The sequence below is a fragment of the Passer montanus genome, unplaced genomic scaffold, assembly GCF_014805655.1.
Source record: "Passer montanus isolate IOZ18808 unplaced genomic scaffold, ASM1480565v1 scaffold1, whole genome shotgun sequence".
In the NCBI taxonomy this organism is placed as follows: Eukaryota; Metazoa; Chordata; class Aves; order Passeriformes; family Passeridae; genus Passer; species Passer montanus.
In genome coordinates, this window is record NW_024356504.1 from 8,111,623 (window position 1) to 8,136,190 (window position 24,568).

Consider the following 24,568-nt stretch of genomic DNA (forward strand, 5'->3'; position numbering starts at 1 on the left):
TCAGGTCAAGCAAGGCTGGAGCAAATGACTTCTCCATTCTCCAACCAAGCAAAATCATCCTCTAGTAAAGTTTTGCTGCCTGAGACACAACTCTCTAGAAGACACAGCAATAACTCTTTTCCATCCTGTCACAGCTATACAGCTATGCAACATTTCCCTTCCCTTTCTACACATGCAGCCACTGTGCTGTGCACTTTATTTGCAACACCACTGGCCTCCTGAAGATGTTTACTTCTAGGAGACAATTCCCTTATTCCAGGTAAAGTCCTTCCTTCTGCCTGGGAAGAGAGGGAGAAAAAAAACCAAACCCCAGTAGTGGCAGGAAAAAAAGGAGCTAGAGAAGCATTCCTCCTTCTCTTCAAGAAGTGTCTTCCAGAAGTTGTTTGTGTCTCACGATTGGCACAGAGTGTTACTATAAAGACGGTTTGGTCGATTCCATACATGCAGAACGCTGTCATAATCCTCCTGCCTTTTTTCCTTCTTGAGTTTGAATTGTTGCACTTTGAAGAGTTTTTAGATCTCTCCTCAAGGTCAATTTTATCAATTATCTCTGTCTTTACCAAATCTGGATAAATTACTGTAGTTAGCTCTGAGGGGAGAATGTGACCATTTTGAGGTCACTATTGTGCAGAGCGAGTGTGATGGTCTTGCATATTACTGCAAACCTTGCAAATATTATTTTTAAATATTTAAACCATTAATTAGTCCATATTGTATCCTCAGGGACAGCACCAGAGATCTTAAGCCTTTTGAAGTGTCCTGCATCTTTTCATGTGTCCTCACTGTTTAGTTTAGACTAGCATACCTTTATTATTGTGTATGTACAAAAAGAAACCACAAGGTGTAACAGTCTTTTGAAAATATTGCTTTTTTGTTCAAAGTCTCTACTGAATTCAGAATTTTGATGGATTGAAGTAAATGGTGGTGCTAGAATAATACTAAAGTTTTAGAATTCAGATTGCAATTCTTCCAAATGTATATTTTAAGATACACAGTTTCTTTAAAATGCGAGGAAGCAAAATTCCTCATAAAAGCTGTGTACACAGAGGGGTTTTCACAACAATGAACAGCCTAATCAGGGTGAAGAATCCTCAACTGAAAGCTCACAAAGAAATCCCTCTATCCTTTCTCCATTTTTTCAATTCTACTTTTCTCGATAGGGGTGTCTCACCAGAGAACCTGAAGAGTGAAAGATTTAAGTATAGGACTGAAATCCATCAAACCCAGGCTTGTGGTCCAAACCCAAGCAGCTGTCAAACCCAGAGATAGGAATGTATGCTCACTTCTGCCTAATAAAATTTGAATCAAACACTTTGCATCTGATTCTCCATGTGAGCTTTTATGCAAACTTCTAAAGTGCAAGGAATCCTGGGGTGGAAGAGCTATTCTGAGAGCTTTCACATAGTTCATGTAATTAGGGAAACCACTTCCTTTGATTGTAAGTGTTCAAAACAGCTGAATTTCTCCTTTCAAAGGACTCTATGATTTGGGTCATCTCTTTTACTTGCTCTTTCATGTTTCTCAAGATGAGAGGTGAGACTGTAAAGCACATTATTTAGAAAAAAAAAAGATTCCACTTTTTGTTTTATGGATTGAACTCTGACTATTCAAACGCTTGTCATTTGGAAATCTATCTTTCTTTCCCTCCCCCTGTTTCCTTCCTTTTCTGATAAGCCCTTCAGTGGCTCAAGCGAGTATAGCCCAAAACGCCAATTTAAACCTAAGGGAAAGCTGAAATATGGTACATAAAGGAAAAGGGACTCTCATTTTCCTTTGTGTGGCTGTGGTTGAATATGTAATTATAAAGGAGCTCTAGCTGCAGGATCTCAGTCCCCATGTCACATTTACTTTTCAAATGGTTCTAAACATTGACCAAGCAAAAAGGCAGAAATACAGATTTTTAGAAGACAAACAAAGCAGCTGCCCTGTCTTTGAAGTGGGTTTGCAGGTTCTTCATTTCTCAGAAAGGGAGCTCGGGTCACAGCTTCAAGGCAATGACCATGTCACCAGAGCTAACAGCTGATGCCAATGTTGCTACAGAATCAAGTGTCACTCGCCCTGAATTTCTTGAGTCAGGCACCCTGTTAGTGCTGTTACTTCACATTCATCTCACTAACAGCTGAAACAGGCAGTGAATATCCTGCTTCTCACAGTACAGCACAGAATCATACCGGTGAAAAGGCAGATTTCTTACTGCAGGTTTCAAATTTATTAAGTAAAACCAGAACGCTTGTTGATCCTAGGAGGACTGAACTTTATTCCCAGTCAGTAAAAGATTGCAGGACTCCTTCCAGCATTATAGCACTTACAGGGAATCGGTCTGCAATGGGAACAGAGTAAACCATTGGGAACACAGTGCCAGAAACCACATTACTGCCAACTTCTGCACACAGCAGATGAGACATTGGCTTGGAGAGATGACTTTACAATAAAGACTTTGGTACAAATACAAAAACAACTGAGAACTCAAAAGTTAAGAGCAGAACTCCAAAATGTGTGATCCTTTCGAGGGGGGTCTGGATCTTGCATTTGCCTTTAGTGCTCTCACAAACTCTTACAGGGGTAATAGCAAGGCAACATCCTAAAGAAAGAGGAATTCAACAGCTCCAAATTGTAGCTATCTGTTGCTTGATACTTACATCACACACAGCACCCTCAGCATACACAGACATATCACAGAGAAATCAAAAAGCCTTTTCCTTGGTTTAGGAGATTAAACGTACACAGCTCACAAAAAAGGAAACCCACCAATCATAACTTATAAGCCTTCATGTTTCAAAGGTTTGCCTCAAATGCATCTAACATTACTACAATTAAAGTTGTTACAAGATTCGACAAGAAGTGATTTCTACACCTTTTCCCCCCTCTACTTTCACACAGGTATGCATGACACTTTCTCAGCTGTACGATTCTTCCAAGAGGAAAAGATAACCTCTCAGTAAATATCATTCATTTGCTCAAGGGTGCAACAACTAGTAGATTTTAACAAGTTTCCAGAGCAACCTACTCATGTCTCCGATTCTACCTCTGCCAGATAATAATTTGCAGAGTGCCTCAGCTTTCACTGAAAGGCTGCCACCCGCTCAGCCTGCATGCCTGTCTTTTGGTTTTCCCACCTTCCGAGAGCAACTTGGTACAAGCAACTTCATCTCATCTTCTGGTGTCTACCAAGAGCTTCCTCACTTGTCCTATAAAAAGCTCAAGGCATTTTACAAGCTACTTATTTTTGATGTGGCTACTGGTAAATCAGGTGCCCAACACACAAAACCTATAGCTATTTGGTCAGTCATGTATATCATAATGCAATTTTTTTCTCCCTTTCCTTCACCATTTAGCCACTAGAAACCTCAGTTTTCAGGAGTTTTGGAGTAAAAAAAATAAGCAACCAGAGGCAGAAGATAAGTGGGGAGGTGTGTGGCATTGCTCCCCTCCAATGACATCCAAGGGCCAGGCCCTATTTTGCCAAGGAGGAACATCCATAGGAGCCCCCTCCAGTGCACAAGACACCCAGTTTCCCCATGGAGCCGACTTTCTTAAATAGAAATTATGCAGAATGCAGATTCTCTAAACATTAGTCTAATAAACAAACACGTATTTGCAACTAGGATTCTTCCCCAGTGCCTGAATTGCAACAGATGAAACATTTAAAAAGAGAAACAGGGCAGTTTGGAGGCACTTGAATCAGAAGCACAGCTCTGTGTTTGCCCTTGCTGGCTTTGTCTGCCTTGTGTGTAAGTACAATTAACTGAGTATAAGAGAAAGAGTTAATGTTGAAGCTGTTCTCTAGGCTCCTCTGCAGCCTCCAGCTAACATAAACACATCTGAATGTTTCCCTGTGACTGTTTACATTGTCCTCTTAAAAAGGAAACTTTCTCTATCAGCACCTTAGTAATTGGAAATAGGTAAATATGAAATAACTTTTACAGTCTTATTTGTGTCATTGCAATTAAAAAGATTGATTCTGATGCTTGCATCCAAGTTAGGATATATTTTCTCTTTTATTCACCTCTGTTTTCAGTGAAATCTTGTGCTCCAGACCCTTACACAACTGACATGCAGCCAGTTTAAAATTAAGGACTAAAAAACAAAAAAAGAAGGAAGTAAAGTAGGGCCTATCTACTTCTATAGAGCATTTTACTGCCCTCTTAAAAGCACAAAACATGTTGTTCAAAATTCCATTACCACCATAAGTGTGGCAGGTAGTTTGGGCACCCAGCCAGGGAGTGCAGCCCCCATGCTCAGCTTTGAATACTCCTGTGGAGAATGGCCTCCAGGAGATGAATGGTCCCAGACTCAGATCACATCAGCTCCAGCACAGGTCTCTGACTTCATCTGAACCATCACACAGGCATGCAACAGCCTAGAAACTGCCAGATTCAAATACTTCCACTCACCTAAGAGCTACTCTGGCAAAATCAGAAACAATCTGTCACTCTGTATGCTGCAGTCAGTGCAAGTTATTTAATCAGCATCCCCAGGAATTGCAACACCAACAAATTTCCATGTGGGTCACAGACATTTAAATTGTCAGCTGTCCCTCAAAGCACATAAGACTCAAACATGCAATCACTTATCATCTCTCAAGTTACCACTCACCTGTTATTCTGATTTGCTACCTGTAACACTGTTTTAAGAAAACCATATAATTAAATAAATGTTTACATAAGTCTAACTTGAACCAACACTCAATTACTTGAGCATGCAACAGCCTAAAACAGCACTTTGAGAAAAAAGGATTTCTTCTGTATCCATGGGATTTCCACAGCAAAGCTTCAGGACAGCTTAAATATCCAAAAATACCGTTTTGCAGTTAATCGCTTCAACAGAAGCTCAGGGTCAGAAAATGTCGTGGGAGGGGAAACAAAAGAGCTGCCATTTGATGTCAAGGGTTGCTGGCATAAAAAAATAAGCAACACAACCTCTCCTCCAAATTATAAGTAACAACCGAGTGCATGCAAAAAGAAGACTGAAACAGAAGAAACATATCTAGAGAAAAATGAAAAATAAAATTTAAAAAAATAAAATAAAAATAAAACAGGCAAAAAACCCACACAGAAAAAGCCCAAAATAAAGAAACAAACAAAATAAATCACCCTAGGAAAAATGCCCTTAATTGCAACTCAATACCTACTGGAAATGTGAACAGCCCACTGTCAAACAAAAACTTGCAATTGACAGAATAATTTTTAAGGCAATATGCAATGGAATTAAACTAATTACAAAAGTAAAGAATATTTAATAATATCCTAACAGGCTGCATGTTGTGGACAGCAAAGAGGATAAGGAAGAGTGTTTTCTAAACAATCAGACATTTCCTCTCTATTCTAAACAACATTTATTCATAATTTATAGGAAACCAGCACAAAAACTTGTTCACTTGCAGATGTTGCACCTTCTGAAAACAAAAACCCAAAAACCCCACTGAAATTGAAGAATAATTGGAGATAACTAAGATAAAAGGGTCCAAGAGATATCCTAGAGATATTCCTAACCCGGGCATCAGGCACACAGTAATTTCCTGTGACTCACATGACTCAACCAAGCTGTACCTCCATTCCTAATGAGCAGCACATGCAAGGTAATTTCACTTCTCACTTACAAAGTTTAAGGCAGTTCAAAAGACAAGCAAAAGGAAGCAACAGACATACCTGGTGCATCTTAACTTAATAATTTATCTGTTAATCAAATTTGTTTATGTAGCAATGGTTCAACACTGGCCACGGCAAGAGGACATGTGCACTTGTCCCTTTACAATTTTAGTATAAAAACTAGTGGTCTACACCACTGACAGTTATTTATGTCTCCATTGATTCAAAATAACTTTTGAAGCCACATACTGCCAGTGTGGGCCCTGACACACCAGTTTCACTGAAGATGATGTCCATATCAATTTAACCACAAAGCTGGCTTGATTTAAAAAAACGTGCATATAAAAGCCAGTGTAAGAATCTCAAATTAAGTTGGTCAAAAAAAACCAGTAAACCACACAACTTGTACTACAAATACTCACTATTTATATGAGACAACTCTCAAGTTGTTACTCATTTAATGAAAAACTTGGTATAAAAACGTGAGTAAAAAATCCACTACAATCAAATGTAACAAAATACAGACAAATTATTTTCTGTGTCTGATTCCTGTGTTCCCAAGATTGTTTTAGGAGGGAGAGACACAGGAATGAAGTTCCTTAAAACAGACAAAATGAAACTAAAGCCTGCTCTAGGCAAGAACAATTGTATTCTGGCATCTTTCATTATACTGTATGGGGTTTGGTCAATATTTTGGTTGCAACACATATGCCATGACACAAAGTCTTATCCAAAGCATGCACTAACAAAATCTCATGCAGTGACTTCCTTGATTCCTGGAAATATAAAATTCATTTAGGAAATACAGTCCTCCAGAAAATTACCCCTTGAGCAAAGCCAAGAATAGGGCAAACAAAGAATCAGTCAGATTCATTGCAGAAGTCTGTCCTATCCAAAATTATTTATTCTGCAAGATACAGAATACACAACAGCTGGAGCATCCGAAGCAATTTTGACAACTTCCAGTCTATAGAGGGTTCTAAGTATCCTCTTGATACCTTTTGAGAATACCCTAGTCAGCACCAAGAGGAGTGCTCTAAGCCAATTCCTTTACCAAAATATATAAAAAAACCCAAACAGAAAACTTTGCAAAATAACCACTCTGTAAAACAGAAATGAAGACATTTTAAGACACTCCTCTGGTATAATAAATACAGTTTTGTCTCCTTCTAGCAGCTAACAACACATAGCAGTAAACCTGAAAAGATGTTGTAGCCAGGTGAAGGTCAGTCTCTTCTCCCAGCAATTAGTAACAGGACAATAGGACAAGAGGACAGAGACTTAAACTGCACCAGGGAAGGTTTAAGCTGGACATCAGGATGAAGTTTTTCACAGAAAGGGTGACTAAGTATTGCAATGGGCTGGCCATAGAGGTGGTGGAGTCACCACCCTTGGAGGCATTTCAGGAAAGACCAGGTGTGGCAGTCAATGCCACGGTCTAGTTGATAAGGTGGTGTCAGGTCATAGATTGGACTCAATGATTTAAATAATCCAATCTAGTTGATTCTGTGACTCTGTTTTTCTTTCAATTAATATGGGGCTGGATGGGTTCCCATGAGATCACTTACTGTGAACTTTGTAATTTCTCAGTATAGGTGCAGATATCCCTGGAAAGTTCATATGTTCAATTCCTACGCCCTGCATAACTTCCACAGCACACACTCTAAGTCCTCTCTCAGTGTTCATCACTCTCAATACTTGCTGACTCAGACCTGAGAGAGGTAAGGGAGTAGAAGCTCCTAGAAAGAGCTAATAAAATATTAATAGAGCATTGAAATTGCCCTTCATTACAGTCAGGACCCAGTGTGGAGAGTCATTCTAGGCTGGCACCAGAGCACCCATACCAGCTACAAACTACGAAGAATAAGAACATCTCCTATTTTTAGTCCTGTCAGGGCTAAAGTATCAATTTCAGTTTGTTTTGTTTTGCTTTTACTCTGTTGTTTTTCTCTTGTTACTGTTGCAAATCATTGCCAGTCCTTATTCTCATGACCCACATAAAAATCATCACATGCTCTCTTTTAGCACTACAAATGTGAATGAGGTAAGCCCAGTGACATGCATGTGATTATACTTAACTCATCTCCTTCAGAAGGTACAAGCCCAATCTATGCCTTCTGGACAGTCCTTTCCAGAAGTGGATCATAAAGATCAAAAAAGTGAACAAGCTGCATTATATGCCATATGAAAATTGTTATGAAGCATTAAAATATCCCCTAAAGCTTACAACACACGTATTACATACAAGAAACCCTGACAACATAAAATTAATTCCATGTTAGTCAGACTCCAGGCAATACAGCATCAAAACCAGAGAAAGCATGTCTTTATTTTTAAGTCTCATAAAACTCAAATGCACTACAGACACGACTGAACAAAGCATGCATAGTTAATGCCGCTCTTCTTAACTTCTTCCATCCACAAGTTAGTTCTGTTAGTTCACCAGAATATTTAAGTATTTCCCAGTAAGATTACAATTATATTTTAGTGGGTTTTTTCCCCACCACTCTCCTGTAGTTTGCACAGACCACTGCCAGCATTTTGAACAAGTCCAGGAACATATGTACTGCATGAAATCAAGTAATCTTATACCCAAGTAAAGTGGTTGTAATGGCTGAAGCAATACTGCTGCCCATCAATAGCATGGAGACAGCATGGACCATGGAGTACTTTCAAAGACCTGAGGTATTAAAATTAAATTCAAATTTCAGGTGAAATTCCAGCAGTAATAAACCTCCTGGTGAAGAACTCCACACACCAGCTGCCAACAAATTGCCACCAGAGGCACAGCCCTCAAAAGCAATGACAAATAACAGGTAAACTTCAGAGATGGGCAATCAAAGGAGGTGAGTGCTCTTCAATGAAAAGCAATCGTGGCAAGTCATAAAACAACATTTGTAACACTTGAGCAGTTATCTGCTTGAGATAATGGAGTCAAAAGAACTGCTAACTAATTGCAGAATAAGGCCCCTGGCCCCGATCTCTCCCATTCATTTCAGTGGGAGCCAAATTGCAGGTTTATCTAATAATTCATATAAATCCCTCACAAAAATGCTAAATGACTTCTGTAGTAGTAGATGTACAATTTTCTTCAGGGAGAGGACACAATTATCACTCAGGGCAAAAGGACAGATCCTGCTACAGGTGGCATTTTTACTCTGCCACATGCATCATAAACATCATGCTGACAGCTTAATTTTCTATAAAACAATTCACTAGGAACTCCTGTTTACTACTTTAAACCTAAAACCACTATAGTGGTTGCACTAGACAGTAAAATGGCAACTTAATTTTTTTTTTTGCTGCTATTGAATCACTCGGGCCACATTCCTATGATTTACTTAATCAGCACAATTCTTGTCCAGTCTGATATTCTAACCAAGACCTTGCAGCATATATATATTTTTTTTCCTAGCAGACCTGTTATGGTGTATTTTTTCACATATACACACATCTCTTCCCATAAAGTTGTATTTTACTGCCTGTCTAAAAAGAGTTAATGCCTTGCAGAGGTATTTCTCAGATCTCCAAGAGGTTCAAAGCAATCTGTCTAAGCAACACTCTTCCAAGTATTTGTAAGTTTTTCTAAGCACATATTCTAGTATGCTGTGCTGGAACAAAAATTGGTTTGTTTCACATGTTAGAACTTGTTAGCCCTTTGGCTAATATAAAACCTTCATGATCTTTGCTGGTTGTGATTGGCTTGTTTAATAAAATGACACATAGATACAACATATTTGCAGAATGATACCACAGCTCTGTTGACTTGGCTTGCTTCCTCGGACTTGGCTAGCATGAAATGCCTCTGAGCAAGTTTTTCACAACTCTCCTCTGTTTTCCCTCTAATCAGTTGTTATGGATTATTGGCAGCAGTTAACAGAAATACAAGACATGCAGTCATGGAGATAAAAGGACACTTCCTTCCAAATAAACTAGAAAGAGTAAAATCTCAGATTATGCCAAGCTGGAAGGGACCCGCAAATATCATCAAATCCAACTTTCAGCCTCACGCAAGACCATCCCTAAGAGTGCCTGAGAGCACTGTCCAAATGCACAGAATAATTAGTTTTCTGGACTAAATGCATCCAAGTACCTACTAAACACAGATACACAAGAGTTACGGCAAGTTATTTCCGTATTGATATCAGGAGAGTCATTAATTCACCACGACTTCAGTGCAGTTCAGTCACAGACATTCATTACTGTAATCACTACAGATGAAGGTGCTGCATATATAAGCATGTGAGAACCATTAGGGTCAGAAGACCTTTTGGTCACCAAGCTGGCTTCTGGTACAGCACAGGCCACTATACTTCAGCAAAATGCTCCTGCATTGAGCTCAACAGCTTGACAAAAACAATTGTCTAAAGACATCTCAATGAGAAGACAGATGAAAAGGTCCCTCCATCTTCACTCCTTTCATTTGTAGTCTGTGCCAAGTGTTACTCATCCTCACTCCTGATAATTTGTGCTTTTCTTTCCATTTTAATTTTTCTGGCTACAGATTCCAAGCACTAGTTCTTGCAATAACTTTACGCACTAGATTAAACTATCCCATCATTTTCTCCATATGAAAATGCAATTTTTGTATGTAAGCTCTTACTTTTTTAATTCTCTAAGGTTGTTGGCAGAAAAGTTCTGCCAAAGCTTGTCAGACTTACTTAAGGCATCACCACTTGCCTCTCCACTGCCTTTCCAGAAAACTTTCAAGAGAAAGTGCCCATACCAAGCTGTTCCCATAACCGGTCTGGTTTAGTTTAAGTTGTGAATTATAACCAGTTCAAAGAAAAATAAACAAATTTTTGGTGATGGAAGGCACTTGCTCTCCTGTCAACTCATCCTGATGGGTGATATTCATCACCCCCTCTTGACACCCCCCCTCTCAGTAACTTTCCACTTGGTGTTTTGCAGATTCTCCTGGGCTGCTCTTACAGTTCATTGACACTCTTTTAAACAGAACAGACCCACATATGGCTAACAACAATTTTCCCAGTGCTACATACCAAGATAAAACACACCTGGTTGCTAGAAATTACTTTATCCTGATTTGCATATGACAAACAATTAACTGAATTTGCCTAACTGCACCATGATATGAGCTCTTACTGAGCTGCAAGTCTTCATTAATCCCTAAATAAATCCTTACATTATAATAAGCTCTTTCTGGCATATGGTTTCCTTTTCCTACTACACAACCTGCGTTCCTTGCTACTCCAAGCTGAACTTGTGTTGCACCATCTTAAAAAATTTATTTTTGTTGAAAGGTCCAACTGTGTCAAGTAATACACAGGATTTTCCTTCCTCCATCCTTTCCCATTTCATTAAGTTTTATGACATCACAAGGCATCCTAATATTGTTTTTAAATTTACTTTCAAAAATGTTTTAAGTACATAACACCAGGTTTAGCACACATACAGGAGGATACATAGCATAAATTTTAGTTTTCATACATCTTTTGATATTAACAAATAGTAGAAGTAAAGAGAACAGCACAAACTGACATTGGACAGAATGTATAAATTTTCCAGAGTCCTACAAAAATCTTGAGATCCTTTTACATTATTTTAGACAGCAACATGCTTAATCATGATCAAACATGCTTATTACATCACTAAGCATGACACAATCATGGCAGCTCGGCTGCGGCCGCAGTGGATGAACTTTGGTGTCTGATTATTTACTAAGTCTATTATGCCTAGCACTGCTCTGCTGTCCTCCAGTTGGTAACTGTCTTCCTACAGCAGTCTGAGGAGATTGTATACAAGTTACATTTAGTCTTGATGGAACAACAGTCCAGTGACTCTGCTGTCCACCACTACGCTGGGCTGTGCTCACTGCTCCATCAGTGGTGCTGACCAGCAGGCAGACTGGAGCACTGTGAGGACCACTTACATCACATCTCTGCTGAAACTGTACAAAGCTGAGCTGTCAAATGGACGGACTTTTAGGCAAATTTTAAAAGCTTTAAAAAAAAAAACCCAAACAACAAACCAACCTTAGCTGGTAAAGGTACAGTTAGCTAATTCTGCCTTTTCCCCCAGTTTTGCCAAGGACTCATCCGCCTTTCCAGGTCACAAGACAGCCCAAGGGAAGGTGACTGGCAGAACAGTTAGGGTTAAAACTACCTCGTTGCAAAACCAAGCTATGACTATATGGCTATGACTAACTAGAAGCTAGTGGAGCCCTAGATCAAAATCTTCATCAGGCAGGGAAGAGACAACTCTAAGCCTGTAGTGAATATAGAGATGTGAACCACAGAGCAGACGTCAAGAGGACAAAATGGAATCAGGTAATGACAGGGACACCACCTCTTCCTATCTAGTAACATGCTGGTGGTATCAACAGGAAATTAGTAGCTCCACAGGTACAGCAAGCTCTCCTCAGGCCAGGTAAAGGAGAATTGCAAAACAAAAAAAGTAGGCAACAACAGTGAAGGGTTAAACAACAGTGCTTTGAAACAGTCCCCCTTGGCTTGGACTGCTCATTATGTCCTTACTGTAACATCATGGCTTACGGAGTTTTGTAATTAAACAAACAAAAATCCCAAGGTAGTTTGCCTACATTACCTAGAGGACAGAAAACACTAGAAAAGAATTTCTGTTGTTACCATAGCAGACAAAGTGAATGAAAAGTAAACTTTTACCTCTTTTTCTATTTTGAGCAGCTTCTTTACTGCCACCTCCTTGTCCTGAGAAATCCATCGTGCTCGGTAGACACTCCCAAAACTCCCTCCACCGCAGTTCTCAAAAAACTGCAAGTCATCAAATTTAATTTGCACAAATGAAGCACTGGTAGACGACATCTCATAATGACAAAATATACCACAGCAAAACCTGTGAAGAGAAAAGCTTTTATTAATGCACATGCTCCAAGGATGAATGGACTTTCTTACCCATGCTCAGTCACCCCAAAATCAGAATCATAAGCACACTACAGTAAAATCCACAGGCCACAGCAGGAAAAGAGACTGAGAATGTGCATTCCAACAGGGAGTGCTAAAGTTTGCATAATTTTCACAATCTGGAGCTGGGGGACAGAAACAACTAACAGCATTCCTCAGAGCACTCCCGACGTTTCCCGAACACCTTGGAAGCAGCTCTGCAAGAGGCAGGCCCGTGGCCGCCTTCCCGGCGGACAGAGAGGAAGCTCGCTGGGCTCCGGGTGGCCTGCCCGCTGCGGCACGCCGGGCACTGCCGGCCCGATGCCCCGCACGGAGCAGCAGCAGCGGGGCCCCGCGGGCCGCCGCACCCGCGCACGCACCGCGCTGCACGGAGCGCTTCGTGCACGGATGTGGAAAAACCTGGCCGTGGTAAATCTCTCTTCCTGAGTGACTCAGTTCTGTTTGCACGTTGTAACAAAGCGCAAGTACAGGGTAATTCATCTGGGTTACATTATGTGAAATTCTGCAGCCTGTGCCAAGACTGGTGTCGGCAGTTTCAAGAGATGATCCCAAATCTGCTGACAGAGGAACAGAATGTCCTTCCCCGAGATTTCACGGTGATAAAGCTTATGGCTGTAGCGAATTTCAAGAAACATTATCACCTAAATGCATGAACAATGACTAATTTAGGTTTCTTTTTTTAATGATATAAGATCAGAAAGTTCAGGTCTTTAGTGGGACTGCAGGACATGGCTTACTCCAGAACCATCAACTGCGGGTTCAGTTCAGATGCACCAGCCTAGACAAAGTAGTTTTAATTACCAGCAAAGTGACTATACTTGCAATTAATGACAGTAAATTTATCAGCATAAAATGAGAGATTAGTTTTAATTAAACAAGCAAAGAAAGAAGTGGAGATTTTGGGTTGATGGTGAAAATTACACATCCAATTTCACTGGTAAATTACAGTACCACAATATACTATGTCTTTTGGGAACTTCCATTCCATAGGCTTTTTGACATGAAAGATTATGTGGTGCCAGAGCTGCAAAACACACCTGTGTTAACTCCTTGTAGGGTGACTGCCAGAATCTCTTTATGCCAATCCCTTCTGTAACAAACACAAAGGCATTATTTGCCCCCTGCCTTTCCTGATCGTGTAGCCACTCTGATTAAAATTTTGAGATATCATTTGATCAGAAATTTCTGGCACTATTTGATTGCAGCTATTCTCCAAATGAGAGATGATGATATCAACACTTCTACACACAACGTAACAGAGCCTCCTCTGAAACTGCCTGCTTCATTTTGTACCTCTTGACCACCCATAAAGAGAATGCTGACCAGACCATGACAACTTTACTATGTGTACTGAAGGCTTTTTAGCAAGGAGCAGACTTCAAGCCTTTCACTGACAGCCAGCCTGCAGACCTCCGGAAGAGGGAACACGAATGCCCTCTCCCCAGATCTACAGTCAGAGCAGGGGTTACCAGCAGGATACGAAATAAAGTCCAATGCTTCCAGTGCTCTGAAGCCTCTTCCCCAATACAAGTGCCTGAACTGTCCTGCCGACCTTCTGTTCTTGTTTAAACCTTGTTGCTGTTGCAATTTCCTGCCATCTCATAATCATCTTTTGCACAGCCTGCACACGTTTTCTGTAGAGAAAGCTCGAAGGAAATTGGTCAATCCTACAAACAAAGTGATATTTTAATGTTTTGCTCCTTGCCATTGCTGCTTAATTAGCAGATCTTCAGAAACAAAAGTTCATTTGCATTGTTTACTCTAGCAGTTACTCCAAGTTCATGCTCTGTACATGGTGTCTCAAGCATATGGGACATTTTACAAACAAATAAAACACATGGACTTCCCAACTCAAAAACCTCACAATTTAAGGCCACAGCCCTGCACACATTTATGCACACAGGTAATCACACTCAAGTGAACAATTTCCTTACTGACAACAGAATTAGCTAGAAGAGTGATGTTACTCGCAAAAGCATATGGACCAATTAGACCATAAATTTAACAGGAAGGTGGGAATAGCTGAAAACAGATCATTGCATTTGGGATGGCAGAAGGAAAAGGAAACAAAGTGAAAAGAAAAATACACCCGAGGAAAGAAATTTCTGGGCTTCACTATCTGAATTCAGTAGCTTTGAAGAGCTGTCAAACTATTTAACATTACTGTTCACCCAGAATCGCCAAATCAACCGTACAAACTAGTAAATTATTTGATTTCTGGAAATTACTCTAGCAGAGAATAACACGCACACCAGACACTGGACAAATACAAATGAGTACCTTTTGATGGGTCCTCCTTACTGCTTCAAACTTTATCTCAATTTCCATGCACTCATAATGCAGTGCCTGGCACACAAGCACTTGCAGAAGCTACCATTCATTCTTTAAACACCTTCTCAGTTTGAAATTTACCTACAGCAGTCAACCAGCTGCAGATCACAGGATCACACAGGGAATCAGGTGGCAAGACCTTTGAGATACTGTGTCCAATCCATGACTGAATACTACCATGTCAACTAGACCATGGCACTGAATGCCACATCCAGTCTTTCCTTTAACACCTCCAGGGACAGTGACTCCACCCTGGGCAGTCCATTCCAATGTTTAATCAGCTTTTCTGTGAAGAAATTTCTCCTCATGTCCAGCCTAAAACTCCCCTGATACATCTTCAGACCATGTCCTCTTGTCCTGTCACTGGTTGCCAGGGAGAAGAGGCTCACCTCTGCCTGACCACAACCTCTTTTTAGGTAGTTGTAGAGACACTATAAGGCACCAGCATACAGTAAGTTAATGTTATTTAAAGAATGATTCATTGGTTGGCATCAGGTTGTTCCAGATGCTTTTTTATTCCAGAGAAAGTAGAGGAGATTTACAAGAGACACTCTTTATTTAGAGATCTGTAATTAAAACCAGGCTGCATTAGTTTTCTTTTTCTAGATGAAACAACAGACCTGTTTAAACATTACTCCAATCCATTTTTGGATTCAGGGTAGGTAATCCTCAATTACAAATATCAATCTCTGCATTATGTTTGAGAAAACAACTGTTTAGATTAAAAATTGCAAGTGACAAATCCACACACAGTTATTAACTTGTCATCCTGTTTTAAAGACATTTAACAATCTTAGTTTATAAAACTGGTTAAGAAAAAAAATACATCAGGTATTTCATTAAATTCTATAGTCTTCCACTTGCATCTGAAACAAGCACAGCATTCCAACAACGCGTGGCACTTTTTTCAGCTTACACTTCTGCAGACAGGAGAGCAGCCTGCTGCAACACAGCCTCCAGCCTGGGGCCGTACAGCAACTCCCTGCACACAGCTCAGGAGGGTTTGGCACCCCACCCTCCTTCCCCACTCACAGTTTTGGGCTTGAAATACCATCACTGTGTAGCGGGGAAACACTGCCTCGACTGACTTTGTTGCTTGCTCTCAGTTAAATGAAAACATGACAATTCAGAAACAGTGAATGACAGGTATTTCAGGAAATTATTAAAGTGCTGGTTATTTCAAATATTCCTATGGGATCTGCCTGGGGGTAAAACAATTTTCTCCTTTTCCTGTTTTATTTCTAATAGTTAGCATGAGCTTGTAATCTTGCAGCAACATCTGCATCTTCTCCTGGCTCTTTGTTTTCTACAGTCATTTGTATTTGAGCGTGCTGTTGGAAGCAGTTCATTTCATACCAAAAAGTAGGAGATCTGAGTTGCATTTGGCAGTGTCTAACATCTGAAATTATTGTCTAACAATAGCATGCAACATGTCAAGACTATTACACAGAGTCACTTTGCAGCAAGCGAAGTCACCACATTATGTCAGCACAAGCTCAGTTCAGTACAGCAGTGATGCAGGTGTAGGAAACCATCCAGCATCACTAGCTTCTTGTGATTACAGCTCTTAAGGGGATTAATCCACATGTGGGTCCTGGTCCCACATTTGCTGTTTCCTCTAGACCCCCGCAAGGTGAGGGAACCCCCTCCAGGCACACAGGACCCTGCTGCAGGCTGCCCTGCATCTTAGCACAGCAGCACTGGAAGAACTCAACACATTCACTTCTACCTCCCTGCTCCCTACAAACTGCAATGTAGGGGAAGTGCTGCCATGCCCAACACTCTGCTTTATTCCACATACAAAACAGGAGACACTTCTGTTTGTCATTCAGCTACTGCTCCCAGAGTACAGACAGCTTCCACTTGAGGAACTTAAGAGACAGGAGGGAGGAAATAATTTACAAATTGCACAGTAACTGCAACTCATACTTTGTTTAGTGCGTGGCTGCAAAACTGAAAATTGCATCTCCCATCTTACACGTGCATCTGACGCTGCTCAAGTATTCAATTACTGCAGGAACAGCCTTTGTAATTTATTATGGGAAACAACCATGCAACTCCCTCTGCCCCTCACTTTACTGTGTGCTTCCCCAAAGTAGGATTCAGCGCTTCTTGCAAGAAGGCACACTGCCAACATATTGCCAATAAAGTAGTAGCACACCACACTTGTGCTATCTTAAAATACACAGCTGAATGTGCCAAGTTTCCTTATTTGGCAAAACAGCCCATTTGCTTTCAGGATCTTTGACCATCCATTTTTAGACCCAAATCATCCTTTGTATCCAACAGGGCCTGCAGTCCTTGAGCATACCAACCTGGATTTTTTCAGCAGTATATTTATACAGAGTTTAAAAAAATAGATATTAAAAAAAAAACAGATAAAAATGTCCAACAACACCCCCACCCCTCGAACACCAAAACACGGTTAACCATTATCTTGTCCAAACAGAAAACAGAAAAGGAGTTAGTGACATTGAGCTACAAAAGGTGCTGCAGAAAAAAAGTTTTTATAAATTTAAAAAAAACCCTTAATCATATCATGAGCTGTTGATCGATAAGATGCAAACAAACTCCAAGCATAAATCCAAATTAAATACAGCGTAATCTTCTAATCTCCCAATGACATAAAATAAAGCCAACAACCCTTACAACTCCTAAACTTTCTTAATCAGACTGAGTAGCAGTCCTGCAGATGGTGAGACTGGAGGCATGACTCTGCCTACCTTAGTTACAGACTCAACAACATTTGAGCCTGTCCTTTGTCAGAACCTAAGAATTCTGCATAACTTCCATTAATAACATTTCTAATTTTATTTTAATTTATATAACCATTGCTACAGAAAAATGGCTCAACTCCACCTAAACAGTTTGAGTACTGAGGAAAAGAATGTGTGTCAACGGCAGAGACTGAAGGTTTTTAAGACTTCACATTAAATAAAAAACATTTTATCTCTGAAAACCCCTAAAGTGGTCATTTCACTTACATTATACCTTGTAAGTGATGCCTGCCAGTAGTACACACACAACACTTTGCAAGAAAGCAAGGCAGCTAAGCCTGCATCCAGGCCCACAGTGCAGCTTGGTCCTGCCACAGGCCAGACTGCAGGACCTGGGCCCCAGTTTTGCCCATGTTTCTGTCTTCCCCTCACAGTGAGCCAGGTTCTCCAGGGCTACCATTATTAACACAATGCCACCGGTATGCAAAGCACAATACGGATAGATAAAATAAGTAGGTTTCAGAGGACTTACAATTCCAGGACAAAGTCCTGAAAACATCTAACCACATGCCTCCTGCAGAAAGCTATGATGTTTTCGGGCAGTGACCCAGTTAATCCAGTGCTTTCAAATCATTTCTGCTTCTGGAACTTGGAAAAAGTAATGATCCATGGCTTTCCCGATGGCTCTGTCGCTGAAACTCCCAGCAGAGCATGCTGGATACAGGGTAATACATAGCTCACACACGCGAGCTTAATAAAAGATCATACTGCTGGAAACGAGCTAACTTGAACAAACACAGCAAAACCAAAGAACAACAGCTTACTTTAAAAGAAGAAAAAAAACGGAGGGAATGAAAGTCACACCTCAAATCCCAACCGGGATTTGAGGGACGGATTTTATGCCCAAAACGACAGCAAAACGCAGCAGGTGCGCTGCATTTGAAAGACATTCTGAGGAGCGCAGGGCTGGCAAAGCGCAGCAGCCCCGGGCCGGCCGCCCGTGTCCCGCCGCCCGGCCCCAGCGGCGGCCGCCGCCGGCAGCACCTTTCGCGCGCCGGGCCGTCCTGCCCGGGCGTCGCTCGGCGGGCACCGCTCTGCCCTGCCCTGTCCTGCCCTGTCCTGCCCTGCCCTGCTCTCCCGGCGGGACACGGCTCGTCTCCCGACCCCGTCCCACTGCGCGGCCAAGCGTGGGCGCCGCTGACCACGGGCGCGTTTGGCCAGCGCGGCGGGACCGAGACGACACAAGGTCAGGCCGTGTGCCCGGCCGGCCGCCTCCCTTCGCAGGGTTTCTGAAGTTGCTTCTGCACGGGGAACGTCAAACGCGGAGGGGACACGCACGGCCCGACCCGCCTCCCTCCGCCCAGCCGAATGCGCACCCACCGCGCCGCCGCCCCAAGCGCTGCCTCCGCGGGGGGCGCTTCGCCGTCCTCACCTTTCCCGAGGGGCTCCGGGCTGGCGGGACCCGAGCGGCACCGATCCCGGAGCCGGCGAAGTAGGCTACAAGCGGCGCGACCGCGTCTCCCGCTCCGTCCCCCGCGCTTCCGGTTGGTGCCGGCAGCCGAAGCCGCCGCCGCCCCCGCACCGCCTCGCAGCGGCGCCACCCCGCGCTCCGCGCCGGGCCCCGCGGGGAGAGCGGCCCCTCGGGCTGCGGGGGCGGCGGGACGAGGCGAGCGTGGCCCCTCCGCCCTGGGACACGAGCAGGGGCGCGTGGCCCCTCACGGCCTGTGCACCCTGCTCACACCGGGAGCGCTGTGGTGGGGCTGGCGTGAGGCGAGCGGGACGGAGCATCAGCCTCTCAGAATCACAGAATCGCAGGCTGTACTAAGTTGGAAGGGACTCACAAAGACCATGAAGTCCAACTCCTCACCTTGGACAGGACATCCCCAAGAGCCACACTATGTGCCTGAGAGTGGTGTCCAAACGCTTGATGGACTCTGTCAGGCTTGGTGCTGAGACCACTTCCCTGGGGAGCCTATTCCAGTGCCCAACCCCGCACGGTGTGAAGAGCCTTTTGGCTAATATCTGATCTAAATCTTTCCCTGACACAACCCCAGGCCATTCCCTTGGGTCCTGTCACTGGTCACCACAGAGTGGTGTCAGCCCCTCTGCTTCCCCTCATGAGGAAGTTGTATCTTCAGTGAGGTCTCCCCTCCGTCTCCTCTCCAGGAGGAACAGATCCCGTGCCTTCAGCCTCTCCTCACACAGCTTCCCCTCAAGGCCCTTCACCATCGCTGTTGGCTTCCTTTGGACACTCTCTAAGAGCTTTATAACCTTCTCATATTGTGTCACCCAAAACTGCCCCAACACTTGAGGTAGGCCACCCCAGTGCAGAGCAGAGCGGGACAGTCACATCCCTTGCCTGGCTGGTGTACCTGTGTACTGATGCTGTGCCTGATGTACCCCAGGAGAGGGTTGGCCCTCCTGGCTTGGACTGCCCACTGGGTACTGGCAGAGTGGCTGTTTGCTTGTTGGTCAGCTGTGCCAGACTTGGGAAGAGCCTCTGGACTGAGCAGGGCCTGTTCTGTCAAGTGTTTCCCCTGGACAAGTGCAGCTCAACCACTGCAGGTGGAGGGAGTCCAGGCATGGGGATGCACTGCCATGGCCACAGCTTTGGAAGAACAAGCTTCTTCCTTCCAGGGTTCCTGCTTCTGTGACAGATAGTATGGCTAATTTTTTTTTGATTTTCATCAAAATGACCAGATGAAGGTAAAAAAAAAACTGCTTCTTTTTTTGTGCCATGGGGGCTGGGATGGTGTTTTCCAAGATGCAGCATATTTAAGTCCTGGGTATCACTTGGGATTGCCATGATGCTGTGGGTGAGGGTTTGGACGTCCCAAGGAATAGGAAGGGAGCAGGTTTGCTCCTACAGCCAGTCCTTTTAGGAATATGGAAGAGAAGGACTTGACTGGCAATTGTAACCACCCCCCATCCCTCATACATACTCCCTGGCTGCCCAGGTCAGAAATGAAACAGCCATGCACACTGCTTCTTATCCAAACATTTTAATGGCATTTTCTGCTGTTGCAGAAAACATTTTGCAAATAGAATCATCTTATTACTGTTTCAATAAGACAACTTACTGCTGTCACACTTAAAGGAAGAGACTCAAAAGACTTGGGGAGCAAACTATTTTTCTATTGAGGTAAGCACATTGCATGGCTGTGACAGCACATTTTCTGTATGATACAATTTATCATGCAAGACTCAGTGCCCAGTGCTGCTTTGCTCTGCACTCCCCAGGTCATCTACTGCTGACTGTACACTGAGATTTTATATTCTTTGGAGAACTGCAGCTCCCTGCTCTCTCTCATATTTGACTGTTTTTACATGCATGTACAGATCTGACATATAAAACCAGTTGTGGAGCACAATGATTCACAGAGCTGTGCAGCATCCCACTGAACCATATCCATTAACTGCACATCTCAAAGATGGAGGTATCAAGGTGAATCATGGAGGAACACTTTACTGATTAATGAAATATAATTATTTAATGAAATATCAGAGGCTTCCCCCATGCTGTATTAGTTTGGCACAACTAATACAACATGTGGGAAAGCCTCTCATACCCATTGAATACTAATACCCATTTGAAGTACTAATACTTTCTGTGCTTAAAATAAAACATTTCCCTGAACTATAAAAATAGGAGTAAAGTTCAGCAAGATCTTAAGCACTCAGTGCAGAAAGCATGTGAAGACAGTAAGAAAGTCAAAAAGCAGGCACTGGTGACCCCCTTTTGCCCACCAGATAGGTTCAGTGTTGCCAGGACAAGCAGTGAGGGAGGTGAGCATGCTTTGCCTTCCCCTGGATACTGCAGTTTCAGGCACTTCTTGTCTGATCTGAGAGTGCTTGTGCTTTCTTATGAACTGATATGTAGTGAGACTGGAGAAGCCTCCAGTCAAAGGTGCCACGTTTTAAAGGCACACACAAATGTCAAACACAAGTCACATGAAACTAAGCTCTGGAGGAGGAGAGCTGCCACATACTTAATCTCTTAAATGCTGCAACTGGACTGTTTGTCCTTCCTGCCAGAGGCAATTGCCAATTAGTGAAATGATTTAAAAATCTCTTTGAATGTTAAATCACCTGTTTCATAGCCATTTTCCTTGAGCACATGCATTCAGAGGTCTCTTGCCTACTGTGCTTTGTCTGGGCATTTTTTTCCATGGCTGTGTATCTGTAGAGCAGGGATTTACCATACCTCACTTTAAGCCTTGGTTGCAGGGCCTAAATAAACTATTCTGGTAGCACATGAGAAACGAGGGGGTGATTAATATTTCCTCCTTCAAGAGTAGGAGTGCAGAGTCTGCACCAGACAATGTGTTAGCATGCCACTTGTTTAAATCACATAATTGCACCTGTTCTAGTAGAGGACAAGTAAGAGAAAGCAAAGAAGTCTGCACAAGAACTGTCCAACCCAAACTGTGAAGCTGAAACTATTACAACAAGGTTTTGAGCATGCATTTTGGGCTGGTACTCTTTCTCCCCTCTGGCTAGTGAGACTGGGTATTTTCAAGTTGTTTTTCCATTATCAAGAAAATGAAATAAAAAATAGCTAGAAAAGATCAGAAACCAGTGTAATGGCAATTTCTTAAGTGTATTGGTGTACTGTATAGAACAGTGAGCCAACACATTGGTGGTATGTTTTCCCTTCTTTCTAAGGCAGCAAACTCAAACAGAGAAACTCAAAAGTTACCTCTGGAGAGCTCAATCCTGATCTCAGGCTTCTTCAATTGATATGGGACAGGAAGAAAAAGAAAATATTTAAAAGCTAATAAAAGTTATTGTAAAGCCACAAAATTGGCAAAGGATAAAGGCAGTTCTATCAACTTTTAACTCAATTTTAGGGTTGAAAAGATTCATATGAATTGTCTCTTTACATCTCATTACAGGTTGCGTAATGACATCTCACCACATTTCAACATGGAAAATACAGTGTCATGCATATGTCCAGGTGGTTTAAATCATCCTGCCTGCCAAAAGCACAAGGCACAGCCCTGCCTGTTGAGCCCTGTTCCTGCTCCTGTGCTGCTCACCTCACCTTCTGCCAGCATGGTGTTTGCATGGCTGCACAAGGAATTGGGCTGTGCAGGAGAAGCTGCTGCAGAGAAAACAAATCAGTTTTCACTCAGAGCAGAATGCAGGTCATCAGGCAATTGCATAAAGGCTTGTGCCAGCACAAAGGCAGGGCTGATAAAAGCAGCTGAGAGGGGATGGAGCCTAGAAGTGCTTTTTTAGCAGTGTGGTGGTCTATGGCAGCTTAAACTGTATGTGAAACTCTAGACACTGATAATTTGGAGGTGGACACCTACTCTGTACTTTTCAGTTCTGCTTCAAGACTGGCCCAGAGTTCATCTCAGGCTTAACACAGAAGTTTCTTTGAAGCACGACTGCTTGTTTAGTTGCTATGACTTGCTTCCATTTCTAGCTTAAAAAATTGGCCAGAAAACATGGTGGAAGTCATGCCCGGGATACACTGGGAAGGTTGTGCATGCTGCTGTAGTACATGTAGCACTAGTGTATGTATGCTAGTGTTAATCTAGCTAGTTTGAGCAATGTTAGCTGTAACTACATGGTGTCACTAGGTTTATACCAATTGTTCCACCAGGTTTGTGATCTGGAAGAGGTGAAAAATGACTCACCTGAAAGCCCTCTCTACATTATTTTTGCTTGCTTTCCAGACTGAAATACATGCAGGTATGTCTACACATGCTGCAATCACACACCTCTGCAGTTACACCCCAAAACATAACTAGCAGGATTGGTTTCATGACTAAAAGACAACTTGCATGCCAAAAGACAACTTGCACAACTACTGCTAGCCAAAATAAGCTGCCTTTTCTCTTTTTGGGTGATAGCAAGTGGAAAATCTAAGGAATTGTCTTTGGAATTGGCTCAGAGGCAATCTTGCCATTCCTGGTGTACATGAGGTGGTGAATGTACACCCACAAACACCAGCATGCTGCTACATGCAGTCCCCATGCTCACACAGCCGAGACTATGATTCCTGTTTGCTTCAGCAGCCCAGTCTTTGGTGTCCTGTGGGAAATGGCTTCTTCTAGTCCTTCATGGGAAATGAAGAAAGAGCTTGTACCATCATCCATCTATGCTGTTGTTTTCTTACCTGTTTTCTGGGTTTTTAAAAAAAATTTTAAAGAAGGATTTTATGAAAGTGCCTATATGGTATATTTAACATGAAATTATAAATATACTATTAAATATTAATTGTAAAAGTATTAATAATAAAATTATTTAACATAGACCAGAATGATTAAATCCAGACATGTGACAGCATAAGCTTGTGTGCAATGGGTGTGGATCAAGTACCTGCTTTGTGCACAATGGTTTTCAGAACTGGCATGTTACAGCTTGTACACTGTCTTTTGATCAGGCATCTGTTCAGTGTAAAAAGAACATGTAACTTCTACAAAAATGTCAATATAATTAGTAATGAGATAGCCATGAGATGGCAAAATATTAACAAGAAATCCAATTCTTGATTGTTTTACAAGAATGGTTTTCTTATCTTTTTCTGGCACCACAATTTTTAGCCAATCATTATACTCAGCTGCAATTCACTCACTAGTACTCTGCTCAGCTACCATTTCATGACATACTTTTAATTGTGTATATATATAGCTCATACTCTTTCCTATATTAAATTTTCTGGTCCAATGGACTTAATTTGTTGTTCTAATTTTGGCAGATTTTTCTCTAAAATGTAATACAGTTTAACACTGTTTTCTTTGTTTTAGAGCTGTACTGAATTTATTGTAGCTGTGCCCATTTGTGTTTTCTAACCCACATCACTCCAAGCTCCACAGAAGAAACAGTCCCTTCATTTCTTTCTAAATTTTTTCCCAATAGATTGCTCAGGCACAGAGAGTTTGGGGAGAGGCAGGCACAATTCCACCACCTCTGAGGACCACCAAGGGAAAATAACAACACAGAACTTTTAACAAATTATTTAAAGCATACTATCATATTTTCCTTATTAAAATCATTTATTACCAAACTATTTATGTAA

The 24,568-nt window shown here is 42.1% G+C and overlaps 1 protein-coding gene across 7 annotated transcripts in view; it reads right to left on the bottom strand.

Moving 5' to 3' along the window:
- The window catches only part of MAP3K20 (mitogen-activated protein kinase kinase kinase 20), a 92,385-nt gene extending 73,208 nt beyond the window's left edge, over positions 1 to 19,177 (bottom strand). The window contains exons 1-2 of one of the 7 annotated variants that reach the window (XM_039701212.1): positions 12,675 to 12,915; positions 12,233 to 12,422 (exon numbers count right to left, since the gene is read on the bottom strand). In XM_039701212.1, coding sequence (XP_039557146.1) covers positions 12,233 to 12,391 — 159 coding nt within the window. In that variant the 5' untranslated portion in view covers positions 12,392 to 12,422; positions 12,675 to 12,915. Of the gene's footprint in view, positions 1 to 12,232; positions 12,423 to 12,637; positions 12,918 to 18,070; positions 18,281 to 18,362; positions 18,499 to 18,970 lie in introns of those variants that run through there. The other 6 variants (XM_039701202.1, XM_039701232.1, XM_039701250.1 and 3 more) reach the window with 6 other exon arrangements.
- Positions 19,178 to 24,568: the final 5,391 nt, after the last annotated feature.